The sequence below is a fragment of the Saccopteryx bilineata genome, chromosome 12 (genome assembly GCF_036850765.1).
Source record: "Saccopteryx bilineata isolate mSacBil1 chromosome 12, mSacBil1_pri_phased_curated, whole genome shotgun sequence".
NCBI classification, from domain to species: domain Eukaryota; kingdom Metazoa; phylum Chordata; class Mammalia; order Chiroptera; family Emballonuridae; genus Saccopteryx; species Saccopteryx bilineata.
In genome coordinates this window covers 21,157,287-21,181,691 of record NC_089501.1, presented here as the reverse complement: position 1 = coordinate 21,181,691, position 24,405 = coordinate 21,157,287, and the positions used below count along the sequence as shown (strand labels likewise).

The following is a 24,405-nucleotide window of genomic DNA, read 5'->3' as shown; positions in this document are numbered from 1 at the left end:
TCTTTGAATATATGTATCCTGATTTATTGATGTCACCCCATTAAAAAAATAAAATTATAAAAAAAAAAAAAAGTTCAAATTTTCCCCATGAATAATGCTCAGTTTTTACTTAGCTCACAATACCACATCTTCATAACAGAGGGATTTAAAAAATGTAAACATATACACAAAGCCTTCAAAGATCCAATAGAAAATTATGAACCTAAAATTCTTGCCCAACTATAAAATTAATATATGGGTACAAAAATTAAACAGTTCCAGAGATCCTAAGCCTCCTTTGCACCTTCTCTGGGGCCGTAACTCAAGGAAGCACTCATCAGTGAATGTAAAATTCAAGAAAAGACAATATTACTACATCCAAAAAAACCGATATAAGAAATCTGAGAGAAAAAGCCAGAAAACAATCAGTTTAATTAGGTACAAGAAGTCATTTGGTTTCAAGAACATCTTAAAAAAGATAATGGAATATAAAACAAACAAAATTTCTCAGGAGCCAAATATTAAATAACATGATAAATAAAGTGGTTATTTCTATTCTCAGTAAGGCAAAAAGGAGAACAATGAGAGCTTTCAGGAAAAACAAAACAAAAGGCATGTAAGTTGCAAATCTGAGGCATAACAAAATACGGCATGATCAATAACTGATACTGAGCAAGGATGCTAGGGTCATGTTTCCTAGAAGCTGTGATCTTATAGAATAGGAAATGTAATTCTGGCTCCATAATTACATGTGCTTGACTATGTAAACACTCAACTGGTTTTTAAATGTTAGAATCAACCTTTAGGAAAAAGAGAAGTATCAAATATTATATTAGAATAGAATGTGAAAGTTACTAAATCACACAACAGGAAAACCAAGTGACAGTTGAAGACTACGGGAAATAGAAGCAAAAGGAATTGTAGGAGAGCTAGATCCTCATATACCATTAAAAATTGTTAGAATACTGAACAGGTAACTAAATACATTATTTAAAGGTAAAAGATTATCAAAAGAAGAATTAAAACAATAATAACAAACAATTGGAAAGGGAAGAAATGCAATAGATAGATATGAATTCTCACCTATCACATCACACTAAAAGTGGTTGCCTCTATTATGGTATATACTACACTGTAAAAAAAATGAGATGTTGATTTCAAAATTATTTTGTGCCTCCTGCTAGGTTAGATTTTTAAAATCAATACTCTGATAACTTTAATTGTTCTTTAATGTACTGGTTTTCTTTGTAACAGAAAATTTCATAGATATTTCAAGTTAAGTTTTATGATTAATTCCTGACAGAAAATCTTTGAAGAACAGTGTAGATAGAGTATTGTCTATTCTCATTCTCCAGGGTAGAACTGTACTAAAGATTAGCCCCTAATTTTCTTCCTTCTTTTCTACTATACTTCTCTTGAGCCCATGCCCCAGGTTCTCGGAAATCATCAGATGTCAGTTTTCCCGTCCTTCACATTCACCTTTCCCTCTTTCCCGGTGACTGTACACCGCTTAGCCTGCCGAAAGTTTAGGTATCTCCACCTCCTAATAATCCTTCCTGTAATTCCACATAAACATCTAACCAATAATTAGCCTCACCCTACCATTTTTACCCATACTCACTTCTTAATCACCTCCTTAGTTGTCTGTAACCCTAAGTTGCTGAAACATCCAGATCAGTTACCTTTCTCCAGGAAACATTAATTCATTTATGCACTCAATGAATATTTATTTGTCCACTGATAAAATGTGATATGATCCTGCCCTTAAAGAACTTATAGTCTAAAGTATAGAAAGACATTGATCAATTGTACAAATAAATATACACTCATAAGCTATGACAGGTACTATGAAGGAAAAAAAAAACAACAAATTGTGGAGAGTACTTAATAGGAGGAGCTTGATTTGGTCTAAGGCTCAGAAAAGGCTTCTCTAGTGATGCTTGAGCTGAGAAATGAAGGTCAAGTCGCAGTTCACCAGTGAAGAGGACTCAGAGGCAGGCAGAGCATCCCCAGCACAACACGGTTATGACATTGTATCCATGAAATGAGAAGCAGCCTGTCCTAGCCCTGCTGTAGCATCTCTCACTCCACATACTAAACATACTAAACCTCTTGCATTATCTGCATCCCTCCACTCAAACTCTCTACTGCTTCCATTGGTAAGATCTAAAAGGGCCCAGATCCTGTTCATCTTGTTTACTGTTTTATTAAAAAGATTTACACAGGTCCTGTCACAAAGCACGTTCTCAATAAATATTTATTTTTTTAAAAAATGAGTCTTATCCATGACCTCCTAATCACCAAATCCAATTTTTAAATTCTTATCTAATTATATCTCCCAGTATCATTTAATCAGTTGATCTACTACCTCCTTCTGACATTTCATATACTGTCACTTCAGTGTCACTGCTTTTCCCGGTGCTCCTCTTGTCTCTTAGGTCCCTGTGTCTTCACCTGTCCTGACCCAAGGCTCCCATTTAGCACATATTCTTTGGGTAATCTCTTCTATACTCTTAATGATTTCAACTTTCACCAACTAGATCTCATTTCTTAATTCTCACGGTGGCCCTGGCTCCTTAGCTGCAGATTCATGTAGCATCTGCTTGCTGGTCACACATATCTATATGCCTTAAAGCTATTTCAGAGCCAAATAAGAAAAGCCAAATTCATGATCATTCCATGTCTGCCTCGCCCGACAACAACAAAACAAAACTAGGTCTATTTCTACATTTTATCTCAGTTTATGGTATCACCATCCATTTAGACACTGACGCTAGACATCTGGTGAATATACTTCTATTTCCCTCATCCAGTGGATCACCAAGGTCGGGTAGTTTTAGGCCCAAGATCCTTATCAAACCCTCTCCTCTTCTCCAGCTGTTTGACCACTAGCTTAGCTCATACTGTCATCATGTCCTTCTAGATATTTACAACTAGCTCCTTTCATATAATCAACTACAACCAACCTAAAATATAATTCTGATACCAGCATTCCCCTCCTTGCAATTCTTCAGTCTGGAGGAGAAAATCCAAGTTCCTTAACATTGCATGCGAAACTCGAGCTTCTGTCTGCTTTTCTAACCCAACCTTTACCACTTCCGTCTGTGAACCTTACTCTCAGGGAACCACAAAGTACGTGTGGCTCTTTGCTCACAGCACACATTTCCTGGCACCAGACTCTTGTTCTTTTCTTTTCTTTCTTTCTTTCTTTTCTTCTTCCCTCCCTCCCTCCCTCCCTCCCTCCCTCCCTCCCTCCCTCCCTCCCTTCCTTCCTTCCTTCCTCCTTCCTTCCTTCCTTCCTTCCTTCCTTCCTTCCTTCCTTCCTTCCAAGAGGAGGGGAGATAATGAGACAGACTCCTGCATATGCTCCAACTAGAATCTATCCAACAACCTCATAAGGGGCCAATGCTTGAGTACCAAGTTATTTTTAGCACCTGAGGCTGATGTGCTCCAATGGTGGCTAGGGCCAATGCTCAAACCAATCGAGCCACGGGCTGTAGGAGTAGAAGAGGGAGAAGAAAGGAGAAGCAACTGGGAATTGAACCCATGATATCCATACTCAGGACTGATGCTCTTTCCACTGAGCCACTGGCTAGGTTGGCCCATGTATTTTCAGTTGTAATACTCCCACTCCTGGATACTGTCCATCATGACCAAATCCATCAAATAATCTTTAACAACCCAGCTCTCCCTGGATTCCCCAAGATGAATGCGATGTTCCTTTCACCATGAACCCGCTTACTCAATGCAAAGCCCTACTGAAATGCAGTGTCATATCATTCTTAATGTAACGACTGTGTCTCCGCTTCTGTGAGATTGGCAAGAAAAAGAAACATGTTTACAAAGCACATAATGGAGTCTCACTAAAAGCCCATATAAGGAGGAAAGAAAAACGACACTTGGTCATTCAACAATTTCCTGTTTAGTGTTACACATGCCCAGGACTACTGTAAATGCTAAAGGTACTTTAAGAACCAAAATAGATCAAAGCCCTTGCTCTCATGGCTGTAAAATATATCTACTACTTTAAAATGTGATAAGGGGCCCTGGCCATTGGCTCAGTGGTAGAGTGTTGGCCTGGCATGCAGAAGTCCCGGGTTCGATTCCCGGCCAGGGCACACAGGAGAGGCGCCCATCTGCTTCTCCACCCCTCCCCCTCTCCTTCTTCTCTGTCTTTCTCTTCCCCTCCCGCAGCTAAGGCTCCATTGGAGCAAAGATGGCCCGGGCGCTGGGGATGGCTCTTTGGCCTCTGCCTCAGGCGCTAGAGTGGCTCTGGTCGCAACATAGCGACGCCCAGGATGGGCAGAGCATCGCCCCTGGTGGGCGTGCCGGGTGGATCCCGGTCCGGTGCATGCGGGAGTCTGTCTGACTGTCTCTCCCCGTTTCCAGCTTCAGAAAAATACAAAAAAAAAAAAAAAAAAAAAAAAAAGTGATAAGGGTATGGTGCAATGGAGAAACAATAAAACAGAAGGGGCAGATTACTTACTGAGGTAGGGGAGGGTGGTTACTGAGAAGCTGAGTTTTGCTCAAAGACATGAATGAAGTGGCGGGGAGCTGGCCATCCAGATCTTTGGGGAAAGAATATTTCAGACAGAGGAAGAGCAAGTATAGAGACCCTGATAAGGGACCATGACTGATGTTCCTGCAGCGCAGCAAGGAGGGCAGTGTGCTGGAGGAGGGTGACGGAAGTAGAAGGAGGGCGGAGGAATAAAGGGTGGAGGTGTGTGCACAGTGTGGCCTTTTAGGGTCATTAGGAGAAATCGCGTTAGCTTTGTGTGAGATGGGAACCATGGCAAGGTTTGATCAGAGGGTGACGCAATCTGCCTTGTGTTTAACAGCCCCGTTCTGGCGTCTGCATTAAGAACGCTGTGAAGAGTAGGAAACCAATCAGGAGGCCGTGCAAAAATCTTAGCGAGAGGAAGATGATGATGCCCTGTAACCAGATAAATGACAGTGGGGGTGCTGAGATGCAGTCAAATTCTGAATATACCTCAATGGTACAACCTACAAAATCTAACAACTCACGGATGTGGAGTGTGAGAGAAACAGAGTCTGAGATGACACAAATTCCTAACCTGAACAGCTAGAAGTGTGGAGTTACCATGTACTGAGATGGGGAAATCATGAGAGGAACCACCTTAGGAAGATGGTCCGACAATACGCTGTGTTGGAGAAACCTATGAAGGCCAAAGAAGACACTGAGCAGGCATTTGGATATGCACCTTTTCTCACAGACCCCAAATCTTTGTTCTGCTGCTGATTGTTGCCACCAGCAAAACTGGTACCCTGTTTTGAATTATAAGTTGAATCTGCTACAGAAAAAAAACAAAAAACTCTTAAAACTTGAAATGGAAATAAAAATAAATGGATTATCTAAGAAAGCTTTTGATCCTTTGCAAAACCGGCCTCATTTGTATTCCTATGAAAAAGGGCAACTTTTACTCAACTGTTCCCATTTCCATGCAGTTCACTGGACTCCATCCCTCTCAGTAGCCTTAATCTACAACTGAGACTCTCAATCAGGGCTCTCTGCCCCCTTGAAACGCTTCATTCAGAATCATGGGGGAATTTGGAGGGGGATGTTGGTTGTCACAAAGGTGGCTGATGCTGGCATTTATGGCTGTCCTGCATTGCCGGAGACATCTGCATGTAATTTTCTAATCCATTAGATGTTCATATAGGTGAAAATCTGTTTATAAATATATGGATATAGACCCCAAATCCACTTTACATATAAATGCAAAATAATGTTTGCATGGTTTTAACAGATGATAGATTTTTTAGGTATATAACTACTTTGAAAATTGAGAAAAGGTCAGTTATTTTAGAACCTAACTTCATTTTGTATCTAAGCCCAAACCATGTTTCATGGTTTTAATAGATATTGAATTGTCTAGCAATATAAGTAGGTAAATGCATAGGCATATATGCATATATATATATGTCTTCATTTTAAAATGTAAAATACAAAGTATTAATAATATTTTAGCTTCAAGTTTTCTTAAACCCAATTTTTTTAAAAAATCCAAATTTATGCATTATAAATAGGTACAAAAAGGTGACTGCTTCTTTATGTATTTTAATATCATGGTATGGAGCATTTATATGCTGAAATATATATTATTTCATTATAATGGTGTCACTTATTTCTAGTCTATATTATATTTAGGACAATATATTGATCTCTAAATAAAATGTCATGCATAGTCACATTATAGATTTAATCTCAGGATAGTAAACAAATATTAAAATTGTTTGTAATAGCCTGACCTGTGGTGGCGCAGTGGATAAAGCGTCGACCTGGAAATGCTGAGGTCGCCAGTTTAAAACCCTGGGTTTGCCTGGTCAAGGCACATATGGGAGTTGATGCTTCCAGCTCCTCCCCCCTTTTCTCTCTCTCCCTCTCTCTCTCCTCTCTAAAAATGAATAAATAAAATTAAAAAAAATTGTTTGTAATAAAAAAATGGGGCATTAGCTGCAATACAGTTTATACCCTAGGAAGTATTTGCCATTAAATAAGCAGACTCTTCTCACAAGTAAGATCTTGGCTTTGGCGCACCGAGAAAACAATAGTAGTGATAATTACTGCTCCAAAAGTAGAAGTTTCAAGGCATCTGGAGAGTTAAAAGGGATCATCAGTAGTCAGGGGAGGGTATTTTGTTTTCTAATGGGCAATGTTAGAAAGCAGTCACGGGCCCTCCGAGTGTGAGTCTGTAGCTGTGTGTGCAGTGCCAGAGAGTTATCTGTAAGATCCAACATTAATACTCCAACTTCTTCCGCAGCCACAGACAACATGGCTACATCAGACATAAGAGCCTACAGACATTGTTTTCGTGCCAATTTTATGCGAACAGGGGCAAGTTAATTATTGTCTCTGAAAACACATTCTCGCTCAAAACATCCTATTACAGGATTCAAGAGAATAAAATATCTAAAGGGAAATATCATGCCAAGTAAATTTCTTTAATCCCAAAATCACAATGAATTAATGGATGAACACAATTTATTTCCCATCGCTTTTTGTCCATTTACTTAACCTCTCTGAAATCGTTTCTACATCTTGAAATGGTGGTAATTACCCTTTCTTCACAACTTTCTTTTGAGAATAATTGAATGAGACAATAAATGTAACTTCTAGACTGCATTACTGTGTAAAACCTTAGAGTTTTACCAAAAGGTACTGAATAATTAAAATCTGGATCACACATTGGAATTTAGCATTTTAGGGTAACATCTAAGGATTTGAAGGGGCAACATATGTATAAAACTACAATGGAGATTGATGTAGTAAATATCATTATATGTTAGACAGTGTTATTATTATTACTGTGCTAACACCAAGAGGAAAACAAAGCGTACAAGGACATTTTCATTAATAAAAAAAGAGGACATATCAGAATTCATATCTTGGCATGTCTTTTAAAAACAATAAAATTGATAATCTTGTTCCTAAAAATAGGGAATATATATGTTCTCTATGAACCTGGAATAAGTGACTTAATTACTCAATTCTTTACACATTACTTTATATTAACATATTAAATGTATAATTTCCTAATTATCTCTATTCAATGTCTTAAAGAATGTCCTAAATCGAGATGTGAGATTATTTATAGAACAGAAGAATTAAGGTGGTCGGCTGCATGTAATCTAGCTGGCTGTGATTATATCTGTACCACATTACATAAATGTTTGTAGAAGTATTCCTCTTTCCTGATAGTAAGGAAGAAGGTAATTTGAGAAAGGAATGTTTGAGGAATTCCCCTTTAATTTTCTATTTTGAGAAATATTAACCCAACTTTGCTTTGGTAAACCCATACCCTGAGCAACATTTAACTTTTACCAGAGGAAGACAACAAACAAATCAGCCAAATCCTTAGAGGTTGTGTAGGAGAGCAGAGATATTTAAGCAACCCCAGAGCTGTAATGTTATAGTCTTTCTGTTCTAGTGTTAGATTTTATTTCTAATCGTGAACTATTTCAAACTTTCTATTAATTAGAGATAACGCAATCGACATACAGGGATTCACTGCCCGCCCACATTCAATAATGTTAACATGTTGCAATGTTTACTTCAGAAATATTTTTTGAAGAGACAATGCTTCCTTTATATAGTGCCTTCTTTTTATAATTGTTTCTTATCTTTAACTTCCTGTTTGCTTTAAACTGGCTTACGTCAAATTATCAGTTAAAAGGCCTGAGGATGTGTCTACTTCTCTTTTGAAAGTATGTAAAATAAACATATGTTAAAAAAATATACTCAAGAGGGCAGAAAAATGGCATTTGGAAATATGGGGTTTTAACAATTTAAAACTTCACAAAGAAAAAATATGATATAGCTAACAGTCAAAACCTGGTATGACAAATAATACCAATTGACTAATATTAAACTTTTTGAGTAAGAACCAAAAGATTGGATCATTAACCATTCTTATAAAGTTCTCACTCACATTCTAAAAAGCTCCATAACTGCTTTTTATCTTTAATAATATTTACTGTAATATTAGACAGTAATATTGAGATTTTTAATTCTTCTAAAATCTAAAATTTTAAGGCTTTTAGAAATACTCAGCTGGGTCTTTTGCTACAGATTTATAGTAAATTGAAACAAACATTTATTTTAAAATTTCCTTTGAATAAACATTTAAGAATGTGTCAAACAGTACAATTATATGTGCTTACCACTTTCTGAAAACAAAAACAATAAAATAGGTTACTTTAGTTTAAAGAATCATAATGAGTGCCCACTTTAGAATAGTTTAAGTATTTCAAGCTTTCAAACAAAACATAAATTAAAAAAAACACAATTTGCATATAAAAATGGTTAAGATGCTAAATTTTATTTCTTTTCTACCACAATATAAAAAGCATTACTGGGGTCCTAATATTGTTTCCAAAGTATTTCATTAACACTTTAAATTTAAAGCACATGTAGAATTGCTTACAACCGTGTTTACTTATTTGTTTTGTATTGTATAATTTGTTTGTTCATTTTTAGGTATGCATCCAACTTTTTGTTTTCTTTGCTTTAGCAATTCTTTTTCTTATTAACTCAACTGAGTTTAGTATTTTAACTGTGCCATAAGACATAGTCTCAAAATAAATTTTATATTATTTTGTTTTATTTCTTCTTTTTAGAGAGGAGAGAGAGAGTAAAAGAGAAAAAGAGAGAGAGAATTGAGGAGGAACAGGAAGTATCAACTCCCATATGTGCATTGAGTAGGGCAAGCCCCAAATTTTGAAACAGTGACCTCAGCATTCCAGGCTGACACTTTATCCACTGTGCCACCACAGGTCATAATAAATTTTAACATAAAACTGAACAAATATTTTATTCTCCCAACACAATTTAAATGCCTAATTGCTTTTTGAATTTAAACTTAAATTGATGATATATTAGATTTAGTTTTGTGCTATATTCAAGAAAGACATTTTAAAATTATCATGTATATTCTGTAGGTTAAGAATTTGTATAAAATAGAAAAGACATTTTAAAAATAACAATAGTGTCTAATAAATGACTGATGAATACTATGAAGAAGTAGTGAGATTCAAATAAAACTAGCTGAGTAAAGTTGATGTTATGCTGCTATTAATTTTTCATACAAATGTCCTTATAGATTAATAACTTCCAGAAATGTTTTAATATTTTTACTTTAGTATAAAGAAATCACACTTATGTATAAGTATTTTGATCATGTGTAGGGAGAAAAAATTTTAATATTCATCCTAGTTATTTGCAAAATTCAATGGTAAATAATACTTTTGATTACTCAGCATAATAAAATCTCTTTATAATAGTAGGGCAAATACACCTGTACAAAGTATGGAGGCATTACCATTTAACACTCAGTAGTAGAATAACCTTTTTTTTTTTTGAAAAATTAGCAACAGTAAGATTAGGGAGCTCAGCAAAGAGACTATTATATATAATAACTTTACATGCTTAGAAAAAAATTACAAATTTTTCTCAAATCAATATTCATGGAAAAATTCAATAAACACAATTAGGTTAGATGGTCTCATTTGGAAAGAAATTAGTTTGGTAGCCAATGCATAATAAACATCAGAATAAGTGATGGGTGAATTACAGAGTAAAAAAAGAAAGAAACATAGACCATTTCATTAAACTTTTGGCTAACAGATAACTTTTTAAGCTTAGGAGCAAACATTTATAAAAGATAGGTAAATATATCGGGTAAATATGTATGTGAATAGGTACACATATTTTATTTTCACTTTCCTATATATATTTATATATATGATGTGTGTGTGTGTGTGCACGTGTGTGTGTTTATATTCATTCTAAAAGGAAAAGATGATACATTTGGTCAAACAAGAATTTTTTTTTTCTTTTGTGGCAGAGACAGTGAGAGTCAGAGAGATGGACAGACAGACAGGAAGGGAGAGAGATGAGAAACATCAATTCTTTGTTGCAGTTCCTTAGTTGTTCATTGATTGATTTCTCATATGTGCCTTGACTGGGGGCTACAGCAGACCGAGTGACCCCTTGCTTGAGCCAGCGACCTTGGGGTCAAGCTGGTGAGCTTTGCTCAAACCAGATGAGCCCGCATTTAAGCTGGCAACCTTGGGGTCTCGAACCTGGGTCCTCCACATCCCAGTCCGACACTCTAACCTGGTCAGGCTCCAAACAAGAATTTTTAAAAGTTAAAAGTACACACATACACAGACACAAACTAATTAAGTTAAAAAAAATATAGCACTGATATAAAAAGAAAGTAATAGGCTGAAGAGAAAATATGTCAGAAAAGGAGTTTATGTTTTCAAATAAATAGTTCATTTAATATGATAATAAAATATATTTCCCTGTCCTGGCCAGTTGGCTTAGCGGTAGAACTTTGGCCTGGCGTGTGGAAGTCCCTGGTTTGATTCCTGGTCAGGGTACACAGCAGAAGCGATCATCTGCTTCTCCACCCACCTTCCCTATCTCTCACTTTCTCTCTTCCCCTCCCGCAGTCATGGCTTGAATGGTTTGAGCACAGTTGGCCCTGGGCACTGAGGATGGCTCTATGGCAGGGGTCGGGAACCTTTTTGGCTGAGAGAGCCATGAACGCCACATATTTTAAAATGTAATTCTGTGAGAGCCATACAACGATGCATGTACATTACGCATTATCTAATAAAAATTTGGTGTTGCCCGGGAAGATAGCTGTGATTGGCTCCAGCCACCCGCAACCATGAACATGAGCAGTAGGAAATGAATGGATTGTAATACATGAGAATGTTTTATATTTTTAACATTATTTTTTTTTAATTAAAGATGTCTGTGAGCCAGATGCAGCCATCAAAAGAGCCACATCTGGCTTGTGAGCCATAGGTTCCCGAACCCTGCTCATGGCCTGCCTCAGGTGCTAAATTAGGTTGGTTGCCAAGCAACAGAACAGCGGTACAGACAGGCAGAGGATCGCCTGGTAGGGGGTTTGTTCAGTGAATCGCAGTTGGTGTACATGCAGGAGTCTGTCTCTGTCTCCCTGCCCCCCACTTAAAAAAAGAAAAAAAATTCCACCTGACTCATATAAATGGACAAAGAATATAAACATAAAATTCAAAACAAGACATTACCAACTCAAAAATACATTTATATTCAATCTAAAAGCAAACAAGTATATTCAAAATACAAAAAAATATTTTTAAACTATTAAATTAGTGTTTTAAAATACTTGAAATGCTAATACGAAATGCTCACAAAGGAACAGTTTCTCAAATTTTTTTGGTGGAATTATGTACTGTCCAATCTTTTTACAATGCAAATTGGTAATATGTACCAAATGCTAAAGTATTAACATCCTTTAACTCAGTTAAAGGATCCCTTTAGAAAATATGCTTTTAGGCCTGACCTGTGGTGGTGCAGTGGGATAAAGCGTCGACCTGGAACACTGAGGTTGCCGGTTCAAAACCCTGGGCTTGCCTGGTCAAGGCACATATGTGAGTTGATGCTTCCTGCTCCTCCCCCTTCTCTCTCTCTCTCTCTTTCTCTCTATCCCCTCTCTCTAAAAATCAATAAATAAAATATTTAAAAAAATATGCTTTTAAAGGTCTAAAATACAGAAAAAAGATATATTCAAGATGAATATCATCAACACATTATTTATAACATGTAGATATTTTAAAAACAATCCCCAACCCAAACAAAACCAACTTGGATATCCCATAGCAGGAGGATATTTAAGGAAATATTACATAATTAATAAAATAAATGTTATAGAAAGTCCTTATAACATGAGAAAGGTTTGACATGTTAAGTGGAAAAACAAAACATATCAAATCATCTGCCTACTACAGTTATCACTTTAAAAAATTGAGTTACTTAAATAAGGAATGATTGAGGCATACTAATAGGTTAACAGTGACTATTTTGAAGTGGCATGATTCTGGATTACCTTTTCCCCTTTCTTTTCTAAGTTTTTATCACATATGATCTTTTTGAATAAAATGATCACTTAAAATCAAATTTATTATTACAATTATGAATTAATCTAAATAATTATAACTATGTAGGGTACCAAAATATATACTTTGGTCAAATGTTAAATGTATTTATCATTATTAAAACCATGTAGCCTTGTCTGTCCCTATCTATGCCTCTCTCTGACTCTCTATCTGTCTCTGTAAAAAAACAAAAACAAAGAGAACCAAAAAAAAAAAAACACTATGTGGCCTGACCAGGTGGTGGCACAGTGGTTAGAGCATTAGACTGGGATATGGAGGACCCAGGTTCGAGACCCCAAGATTGCCAGCATAAGCATGAACTCATTTGGTTTGAGCAAGGCTCACCAGCTTGGACCCAAGGTCGCTGGCTCGGGCAAGGGGTGACTCGGTCTGCTGTAGCTCCCTGGTCAAGGCACATATGAGAAATCAATCAATGAACAACTAAGGAACTGCAACAAAGAATTGATATTTCTCATCTCCCTCCCTTCCTGTCTGTCTGTCCTTATCTGTTCCTCTCTCCGACTCTCTGTCACAAAAAATTAAACAAACAAAAAGACCAAACAAGCAAACAAACAAACAAAAAAAACATGTAAAAGTATTCATATGAAAATATATGATCATTGTTTTGTTCACCTGGAAGCACTGTGTGAAATTTTTCTTTTTCACAAACTCCTAGCATCTCATCTTTCCTTTTCATATTTACAAATGTAAAGGGATTACTTATGAAAATAAAGCACTGGAGTATAAAATAAATATTAATTCACTGAGTTATATATCTTCATGCATTTCTATTATAAGAATAGAAATGCTTCATAAGGACAATATTATTTTGACGTCCAACCAAGAAAAAAAATAATTAAGAAAAAGCAAAACTTTAAAGTCATATGCTTAAAAGAAAAACTGAAACCATTTGTATTCAAAACAGGCAATAAAATATGACACAACTGCCATAATTGTTATGGAACTTGAATTGCACCAGACAGTAGATTCTCTGCCACAAGGTAGTCATGTAAACTGGTTCCATCTTCCTTCGCTTCTTTCCTTTCAGCTATTTGAAAGGGGAAGACCTTTTAAAGCCCTAGCCCTTTAGCCAATACTTCACAAGGGACTCAGTATGTATGTTTTCTCTTAACTGTTTATATTTGTTAAAACTAGAGGGAGTTATTAGTGCAATTCAGTAAAGTCCTTACAGTTGGCTGCCTTTTCTTTCTATACATCAAATTCTAATTAAAGTTAGATGAGGTATAATTGTAACAAATGTATATTTTTATGTATTACCTCAATTCACTCAGAATTTCTCCACTGCAAATGCTGCAGTATTGCTGGTTCAGCATACAGTCTCACAGCCAAGCTAATTGATCATTGTTTTCATAGCTTTCTAGAGAGATAAACGTATACTCATGTACAAAGTGTTAGGTGGAATAACTTAACAGCACTCCTAAATTCCTGCTGGCCTTTATTTATTTTGAAAGTGAGCAGTAGCTTTTAATAAACTGGAAAAACAACAGAAAGGGGGCATGGCCTTATTTTTCATTGTTCATTGATGGATAAAGAATAAAATGTATGGAGCAACTAAATGCAGTGATCTGAAGAAGCCCTAAAATTGAAAGGATAATTGCAGATGAATTGGCCTTCCTCAGGGAAGACAAAGAATGCTTCAGCACAAACATCTTTAGACCTCACTTTTAAGAGAGCCAGGTCATCAACTATTTCACAACTTTCTTCCAAGTTGTTAAGAATGCAACATGGTATTTTGTGCAATACTTTTACTACTATTTGAATAAACTAGTATGTGAATTTGGCACAGTGAACTTGTGCATCATATTCATCCTCATTAATCAGCTTCAGATACTTTTATTGCTTCAAGTTGAATTCACAATGATTAATTAAAATTTTTTTTTCTGAGAATTCACATTTTACCTATCTGGTGCTAAATCTCTAGGAAGAAATTGCAGAATTGTTCTTAAAAGGAAATAAAGCCCAATTTAGGCATGATTTAAAAAAAAAATAAATTTGGCAAGAAGCGGAAACCACATACGGTAGACAGCACACGCACACACAAACAATTTTCTAACGTGAGCTCTTTAAAAAACGTCAATTTTCAACAACTCCTATTATGCAAGCATCAAATGCAAAGTTTTCTGGCTGGACTGACTTGCTGACTTCTCTCCAGGCGGCTCTTGGATGGTTTGCATGGTTGACCGTCAATATCAAGGTTGAAGCTCCAATACCTACTAACTCTTGATACTTGCATGATACTTAAAGAGAAAAATGAAAAATAGCACCCGTAAAATTCCTAAGTCCTAATTTTAGCTTCTACCTCACCAGATTTACAAAAGGCAAATGATCAGCTTCCTGTGCTCCTGCAGTGACAAGTGACGGCAGAGGGAGAGACAAGCAGAGGACACAGGGATTCAGAGCCTGCCTAATGGAGACATGATTCTAATACATGTGGCAAACTGGAGATAATACTTTTATACCATTTTCATACTAGCTTTACCCCGCACCCACATCTGCACTTTTAAGTGGAAAAGAAGAATTTGGCAGTTTAAAATCAATATGCGTAGTCTCCCTACATTTGGAAATGCAATGCCAATAAGAATATATACACTGTTCATATATAAAAATTTCAATTTAGTTATGTAACATAATTATTCCTCTAAAATGAAGCAGCAGATATTCCTTTTTCTGCACACCTGTAGTAATAAAGTTATATATACAATTCACTTCAATGCTGTAATAATATTATTCGATGACATCCAAATGCACGCGTTTCTGTCCTTCCCGAAAGGTGACCTCACCTTGCACTTTGGACACTTCTGGGCGTTCCTCTGCCCATGCTCGATTTCGCTGGCCCAGTGTCGCAGCAGTTTGTCTCCTTTTTTGTACTCCTTGCAGTTAACACCTTCATGCCAAGGAGAGTGGCACTTAAAACACCAGATGAATTGGCAAGTGGGGCACTGGATCTGTGTAAGGAAAAGTAGGGTAAGTACTAGTAGAAATACTAAAGTGTCTAAAGAATAAGAAGGGTGATACTTGGGGAAATTAGCTTAAAGCTTATCATTTGTTCAGATGTAAAGAATCTCTTACTCTATAAGACATAAACTACAAGATAGGATTATTCTATTATTAAAGGAGGAAAGAGCTTCTTTGGCATGGATGATTTGGCTGTTTGTAGGCTATATTAGAATTAAATATTTGGGTCATTCTGAAAATCAATCTAGTCTTAAGAAAATCTCCTAGATTGAAACACAGACTAAAACCTGAAGGCTCATAATGCCCCAAATCCATATACTCAGGCTGCCCTTAAATTTGCTTTCCTCTTGAACCAATTACCCAGCCATTCCCATTGCTCTTCTTATCAATGGCTTCATTCACTTTAATAACATCAAAACCCCACCAATGCTCCATCAACTGAGAAGAAAATCCACTGGCAAATGAGCCACAATATCAATATTTCCTATGAAACACCACCTAAAATAATGGATACCCAACCTTTTTTTGCTATTAATCTAGGAGCAGTTACCGTAATTGTTTAAAAATAATAATACAAAGGATCTTATTAGAAATATACCAGTCTTGGTGGTTCTGTGGCTTTCCACTAGATATCTTTGTATTTTCACTGTGTGGCGGCATCTGTGAGAGTGTGTGCAGATGTTCATTGAAAATATTTGTCTGCAACATGATATGGAGGACCGTAGCTGACTTCCTTTACTATGAATGACGGAGGAGTATCTCATTCTCATATGGCATTTCTAGTCAAAACTCTTTAAAAACATATGTGCATTACTTGACTTCCCTAGACCTGTTTGATTAAAGTGAATTAATAAGATGTCTAACTATGAACAACATTGATAACTATTTTTCTCTGAGTTCCTGCATATTAATTACTTCACCGTAACTTGAGTGAATTTACTGACTACATTTTGAAAATCAGAATTACTTTTGATAAACTATATAAAATCACTACTTATTTTTTTTGGAAAACTACTATTTTGACAATGGTGGTTCCAGTATATACACTAACTGAGTGGCACTTAAAATCATAACTTTCGATTTAGAATTCAAAACACTGCAATTTCACTCATGTCAGGAATAGAAAATGTCCTTCCCAGGCAAATAGGAAGCAACAAAAGTACTTGTGCTTTTAATTTATATAAAAAAATAGCATTTTGTTATAAATTTTTAGATCTTTATTTATTTGTTGAAATTGTGTTATATGGTAATGCTTATACTGCTGCATTACCTGTATTACTTAGTTTTATCACCAAAATAATGCTGCAAAGTAAGAACAACACAAGTTTACAAAGTAGAAAACTAATCACAGAGATGAAATAACTTGCCCACAGTAATATAGCAAGCATGTGTTAAAAAGAAATTTAAACAAAAAGTCCATCTGGCTCCACGGCCAACATTCTTTCTGCTATACCAAACCCTTCTCATACTAAACAGCATTCTTTCTCTGATGATTAAAAAGCAAACTGTAGAAGTCAAATAAGGTCATGTTATTAAACTATTTTTTTTAGGTGACTGGAGGGGAGATAGTGAGGAAGAGTCCGGCATGTGCCCTGACCATGACGCATCTGGCAACCCTGTCTTGGGCCGACGCTTGAGTACAAAGCTATCTTTAGTGCCTGAGGCTGACTTGCTGGGACCAGCAGAGCTATTCTCAGTGCCCAGTGCTACATTCAAACAAATCAAGCCACTGGCTGTGGGAGGGGAAGAGGGAGGGAAGAAAGAATGGGAGAAGGAGAAGCAGATGGTTGCTTCTCCTTGAGTGCCCTGACCAGGAATCGAATCTGGGACGTCCATACCCTGGGCCAATGCTCTATCCATTGAGCCACTAGCCAGGGCTAAGTAATTCAGTAAGTCAGAATTTTACATTATTACCAAGATAAGGTAAAATTTGGACATCTTTTTCAAGATTTTACTCACATGAATTAAGATAATCTATGGCTCTAAGAAAGGGATGCTAATAGTCATTTAAATTAACCATTTTTGCCAGTTCTGATCATTAAAGTGAAAAGTCATATTTAAAGTAAGAAGACTGAGTTAAAGTATGTGAACTCCAGATAATAAAAGAATATAAAATTATCATTCCCCTGTGTCACTGAACCATGCAAGAAGGGTCTAACTATTACATGGGGCCAAAAAGTGCACTCATTGCATTTAAATATACTTTTCAAATGTAATGAATGAAATGTGGAAGATGTCAGAAGATTCTGCTTCTCTTCACGTATCTGCCATTATGTCAGTAGGGTCTAACCACTTAATTTAGTTCTCTTCTATTAGACATTATTCATAATTCTAAATCACTGGACTCTAACACTGTCAAACTAAAAACTTTCTCTGGTTTTTAACCAGTTCGCCAGATTATATTTATGAAACGAATAGAAGAATGAATGTAATGGTGCTTTGAATGGAGATTAACTCTGTGGATGTTAGATATTATAAAGGTCCAAGGATCTATGGGACCGAGTGTTGAGCTATCACCTCTACGGATCTCTAATGAAGACATTTAGAAATGTGTGATTCTCTGACAGCACCAGAATGATAAGGAATCTGACACCTACTCTCAATACCAGGGACTCTAGCTATCAATTTTTTGTAATAAACAACTAAGTCCTTCTGCAGATCTTCCTGCCAATCCTCACCATCCACACAGACTTGGTGGCAAACTGAAAGGAGTTTTACACAAGCTCTCAAGTGAATATAAATAATTTCAATTAAATTCAGACTTGACTACTTTCTGTCTCACTGAAAATATTACAATAATTATTGCTTTGTATTAAACAATAAAAGGTCGAATAGCCAATCCCAATAGCCTTGTTATTTAGAAACTGCACCTGAATGGTCCAAATACTGACTTTTTGGTTTAAAGAAGCCTTATTCATTCTGACCTCAACCATGTTAAAAAATCAGCCTTATATAACACACACAGAGACATCAATATTACATCTTCCTCCATTACATTATTTATATTTATTCTTTCACATGAAAAGCCATCTCTCAACCACAAATTTCCTGAACAGAGTGCCTGTCTTGAGTAATTACATTCGCAGAGGTCCCCATGCTCTCTCCTTGCTACTCAAGGGGTGGTCAGAGGAGCAGCACCGTCAGCATTGCCTGGGAGCTTGCGGGGGGAAAAAAATAATTCATGCCACACCCTAGACCCACTGAATCAGAGCTGTCATTTCACAGGGCCCCCAGATGATTCACAGACACAATAAAGTTTGAAAGGCACTGCTTTATACCCTGGGGCCCCACCTCCCTGGCCACAACTGATTTACAGAAATCGGAATGAGCCCCCATGCCAAAAGCATGTGTGTAGTGGCTGGCACGCACTCTGTGCAGCAGGGCGAACAGAGGCGAGCCAAGTCGGGCTTTCTGTCTTGAGGGGTGTAATTGTGATACACATGCTCTCTACGGTTGCAGTGGGGCAAAGACAGAGGAGGACCTAGTGAGCGTAGTGCAGACCGGGGAGAAGGGAACAGCAGTCCCGGCTAGAGAGACAATAAAGGGGCTCGCATGCTCCCAGAGCTAGTGTCCAATCCTCCATGAGCCCTTGAGCCCTGCCTAGTGGCTGCTAAGCCTGCTCTCCTACCATACCGACCTCCCGTGAAGCCTTACAGCAAACCTCATCCACGGCGGCAGCTTGGTAGAGCACATCTCTGATTCTTGTAATTGGAGAAAGTCCAAATAACACAATCTGTCTACTGAAATCTTATCCAGATCAAATGCTACTTGCTTTACAATGTCTTCCCTGTCCCTCCCCACCAGAATCAGTTAACATGTAGATGTGTCATCTCCCTAACAGCCTACAAGCTCACTCAGGGCAAAGGCTGCAGCTCCTTCATCCTGTGTTCCCTGAGTTAAGCAACACAGAGCTTCCGGCGCAAGAAGGAACTCAGTAAATTATATATAAAATGAGTTGTTTCGCATATAGCAAGTACTATATATCGGCTAACATTAAGTGAATTAAAAAAACCAACACATCTAACTTATGACAACTGACTTACATGATATGACTTCTTAGGTTAGCAGATGATGTTTACTAAATGTTTTATTCATAGGACATTTATCATGATTAATGTGCAAACTCTCCTACAAGAGTCAGGGCTGCAAGTGTTTCCAGAATAAAGTTATCAGAGTTAGGAGTCTTAATTAACTTGCTGCAGAATCCATGAAAGATAAAATAACTTTACATTACATTTTTAACTTTTGAATTTCCTTACTTTTTTTTCATAAATATGGGCTACAACAATACTTGGATGACAAGTTGAACCAACCTACTTTTCCTAAGCAAATGGTACTTTCTCTTGATAGTTCATCATGCCAAATAAAGAAATAATCCACAAAATAAAACAGACTTAGCACCAAAGAGCACAGCAGATGTATCTCTCCTTGCCTAAATTCCATATACCGCTACATACACAATTATTTAAAATAAATCACAAAATCATTACTGATCAAACTTTAAACATTAGACATCTACATGTAAATGTAGCATTACAAATACAAGCTAACTCAGGTTTCCAAGAATTTGCTTTACTAAAACTTCAGATGAAGAAAAATACTCAATAATAAAACATATTCATCCATTCATTTGCTCCTTTAAAAAATATTTATTGAGCACCTTCAAGCAGCCATGTTCTTAGTGTACTTATGTTAGGCACATAAAAAAGAATAAAAACACTTGTCCTCAAGGAATTCCCTGAAGGCTTACAAATATAAACCCAGAGAGGCATATAACCATGTAGTCACTGCTAGAGTAGAAGCTTTGATAAGCAGTGCCATGGAAAAGATGTTTCGGGGAACACTGGAAGATAGTGTTCAGAGGGGCCACGACCCTAAAATATGGTGGAATGTCACTGGGACAAGTGATGGGGTAACAGCACGGAGGCCTGAGAGCACATGGTGCACTGGAGAAATAGCGAGTGTTCTAGTGTAGCCCGAACAGAGATGTCACTTCAGTTGACTTAACCCCGAGCTTTGCCAAAGTGTCCAAAAACCGGGTCTAATTTAGTGTTAGATGAATGTACCTCTACTCTTGCTGTGTCTCTCAAAATACACTGTGGTCCAAAAAACTCCTTATCTGAAACATGTAAAACTACAGGATGTCAGACCAGAGTATGCTAAGAAAACTGACCGACATGCAAATAATAGGCCAACTTCCTAGGTATAAAAAGTTTTTTAATGACTTACTATGGTTTTTTTGAAGAGGGGAAGACTCTGAAGAAACACACCGTATTATAAAGATAAGAAAAGAAGTCTTTGATACATGGCTTCAAATGCTTTCAAGAAAGCACTATCTCCTTCCCTAGAAAACCAAATCCTAAAGCCAAGAATGGCAGAGCAGGGAGGTTCTTCACCTGGGAAAGCATGGTCTGACTTCTGGCTTCATTGTTTTCTTTGTTTAAGTAACAGTGTACATCACTGTAATTCAACATTTGTATACACTACAAATTGATTACCGCCAAAAGTCTAATCAACATCCTTGACCATACCACTGCCAGCCACCCTTCACCATTTTGACTCTCCCAGCCCCCTCCACCCAAGTCCCCTCGGGCAACCACCAATATACTCTGTATCTCTGAGTTTGTTTTTACTTTGGATTTCTTTTGCCCTGATTCTCATTCCCTAGGGCCCTGGTTGGCAAACTGCGACTGGCTAGCCATATGTGGCTTTTGGGGCCCCTAAGTGTGGCTCTCCCACAAAATACCATGTGCGGGCGTTACCTCAATAAGGAATGTACCTACCTATATAATTTAAGTTTAAAAATTTGGCTCTCAAAAGAAATTTCAATTGTTGTACTGCTGATATTTGGCTGTGTTAACTAATGAGTTTGCTGACTACCGCCGTGGGGTTTACCTCCTACTTGGGGATTTCTCCCTGACTGTAGTGCATTAACACGTGGCTTCATGAAGCACTGCTCCCTGACCACCGTCCAAATGTGGCCCAGTGACCCTTCCCTTAATTTTTCACAGCATCACTGACATTAAACCAGAAAATGAAACAGAAGCTTTCTTGAGGGCTGGGGACAAAAACGCAGATTAACACATAACTAGATAACCTATATGGCTATATGGTAGTTATTCGTAAACTTGACTGACTTCCCTCACGTTGAGGCCAGGCTCCTTGTACACATGCAGCACACTACTTATTGCAAAACACATTCACTTCAGGGCTAGCTTTTCTGTTCAGCTGGGAGGCATGCTCTTCTAGGGCGGCATGCCAGAAACTGGGAAGTGGAAGTTTTGTCCTTTAAAGAGTCCTCTCTCACCAGTTTGAAAATCCCTGCTTCGTCCCAGTTCATCTTGCTACTACCGCCTGGGAACACTTTCAAGCATTCACAGAGTTCTCTAAACCTCGAAAGCAAGCTCCAGAGAAGTGTTATCTGACAGAGCCTGTTTCTCCTCCCAGGGACTCACCTCCTCATCAGGCATACAAAAGGTACGAGAAGATTCTGTCCAGATTTGTGTAGCCCAAGCTCAGGAGCCAGTGCAGGATGGCATGTTCTGTTTTTAATAGGACACTATTCTGAACACACCAGGATAAGGCTGACGTCCCACAGAGATGACCCTATAAAGTAGCTCGTAGGCCATCTAATTACATAGCCGTGTGAGGAAATGGAAGTATGATATTTTCTGGGACCCATAGGGGAAAGCAGGAGAAAGATAGATCTCAGCCCAAAGGTAGGAATGAATTCTTTCAAAACGGAAAGGAATGATTCTATAAGTAGCAAGTTCCTTAACATCGGAAGAGTTCAGTCAGTGCCTGGGCCACCCAGGAAGCATTCTGTAGAGGGTTCATGCACTGTCGACTGCCACATCAGGTTCCCTTACAGATCTGAGAGGGTCAGTGTGCCAAAGTGAGACTACAGAGTGTGACAGGTGAGAAAAGCACAGTCCCAACATTCTCTAGACCACTTTATAATGAGTACCAGACTTGGCTTAGTTTTTTTTTTACTACTCGGCAGGCGATCAGGGAGAAATGCTTCTTCACTTATCTCTTGTGTTGAAGACCCAAGAAATGATGTGATAAAGTGAAAAACCAACCAACCAAACAAACAAACAAAAAAAAACAAACCCAATTCCAAGCCCCATTGCAGGTCAGTTTATGGTAGCTATGAGCCTTGATTATTATAGTTATTGTTTTTTAACCTTTTAAAAAAAAGAGTTTATTTGTTCATTTTAGAGAGGAGAGAGAGAGAGAAAGAAAAGGGAGAGAGAAAGAAAAGAGAGAGAGAAAGAAAAGGGAGAGAGAAAGGGGGAGGAGCAGGAAGCAGCAACTCCCACTTGTGCCTTGACCGGGCAAGCACAGAGTTTCGAACCAGTGACCTCAGCATTCCAGGTCAACATTTTCTCTACTGTGCCACCACAGGTCAGGCCACAATGAAAGAAGGGGAGATACAGAGACAGACTCCTGCATGCGCCCCGACTGGGATCCACCTAGGATCCCTTCTAAGGCCAATGCTCTGCCCATCTGGGGCTGTTCGCAAGAGAGTTATTTTATGCATCTGAGGCCGAGGCTCCACAGAGCCATTCTCAGTGGCCGAGGTTGATATTCTTGAATCAATTGAGTCATGACTGCAGGAAGGGGAAGGGGAAGAGAGATATAGAGACACAGAGAGAAAGAGATAGAAGGGGGAAGAAGGGAGAAGCAGATGGTTGCCTCTCCTGTGTGCCCTGACCAGGAATTGAACCTGGGACTTCCACATGCTGGGCTGATATTCTATTGTTAAGCCAACCAGTCAGGGCTTATTACAGTTATTGCAGTTTTTATTGCCAGAGGTAGGCTAAAATATCAAATGAATCCCAATACTTGACTTTTGTTGTTAGAAGTTCAAGTAAAGACTCTATAAAATAGTATGGCTAATTAATTCATCAAGAAAGCAACAAAAAACAATTTTAAGAAAGCATGTCATTAGTAACTAGAGGGAGAAATGCATCCCAATAAAATTTAGTAGTACTGCACTATAGCAGTGTGATATAATATGTGAGATGATAATGCCCCATTTGCTTCTTCAAACTGAGTTAGACAACTTCATCTTTCTCTCCCTCACAATTCTATATACTAACAACGATCACTTAAGAAGCAACACTTGTATTCTGTAGTCTCCTGACATCGATGGTGCATTAATGCCAAGAGAAAACAGTATATGTCATAAACTACACTGATCTTGCAGGGTTGATGCACAATCTAATTCCCACTTTGCAAACACTGTCAACTTAAAATGATGGTGTCAGAGAAACTGAAGAGCAAAGCGGCATACTAGCCACACTTTCATGGGGAAGCTTTTCTACATAGAAAGAAATCTCAAATCATCTTCACAAGAAGGAAGTTAAGCACTATTCATTCATTCATTCATCCATCCATCCATCCATCCATCCATCCATTTAATGATATCATACATACAAATTATCATTACTTACAAATAAAGTGGAGCAGCTGGGATTTGAACAAAGGATTGATAGGCCCCCAGAAGCAAAAATAACGGGCAGCCATTGTCATTCTTAGGTCCAAAGACCCAAGGGGGGAAGAAGTTTCTGGAGCCCAGTGAGAATAGGAACATGGGGGAGAGAACACCCAAGGGGAAGCTACTGCCAGAGCGTTGCTCTGACTCAGGGAGGGAGTGAGGATGTAACAACACATCTGCTACTCTCTCCTTCCATCCTATCTTTTCGCCAGTGGCAACCGTTGGCCGAATGCAAACAGAAATTGAGATGGTAAGGAGGCTGGAGAAGCATTCCAAAGAGGCACTTTCTAGAGTACAGAACAGGTCAGAGATGGCTCAATAATAGTTACAGGAAGAGGGCACACTGAGTAGGACCCAAGTTCCAGCCTTTCACTTAAGCATTATTTAAAGCACACCAATTAGGAATAAGACACCCATTGATTTGATTATATTCTTAAAGATCTTAGAAAAAACAGTTTACCGCTTAAAAAAATAATATATTTGTGTACGGTTTTGTA

At 37.7% G+C, this 24,405-nt stretch overlaps 1 protein-coding gene across 1 annotated transcript in view; it reads right to left on the bottom strand.

Moving 5' to 3' along the window:
* Window positions 1-24,405, bottom strand: part of RNF217 (ring finger protein 217) — a 138,248-nt gene that overhangs the window by 23,824 nt on the left and 90,019 nt on the right. Inside the window, exon 3 of the mRNA XM_066248150.1 lies at window positions 15,231-15,395. Within this exon, the coding sequence (XP_066104247.1) occupies window positions 15,231-15,395 (165 nt within the window). The remainder of the gene's footprint in view (window positions 1-15,230; window positions 15,396-24,405) is intronic.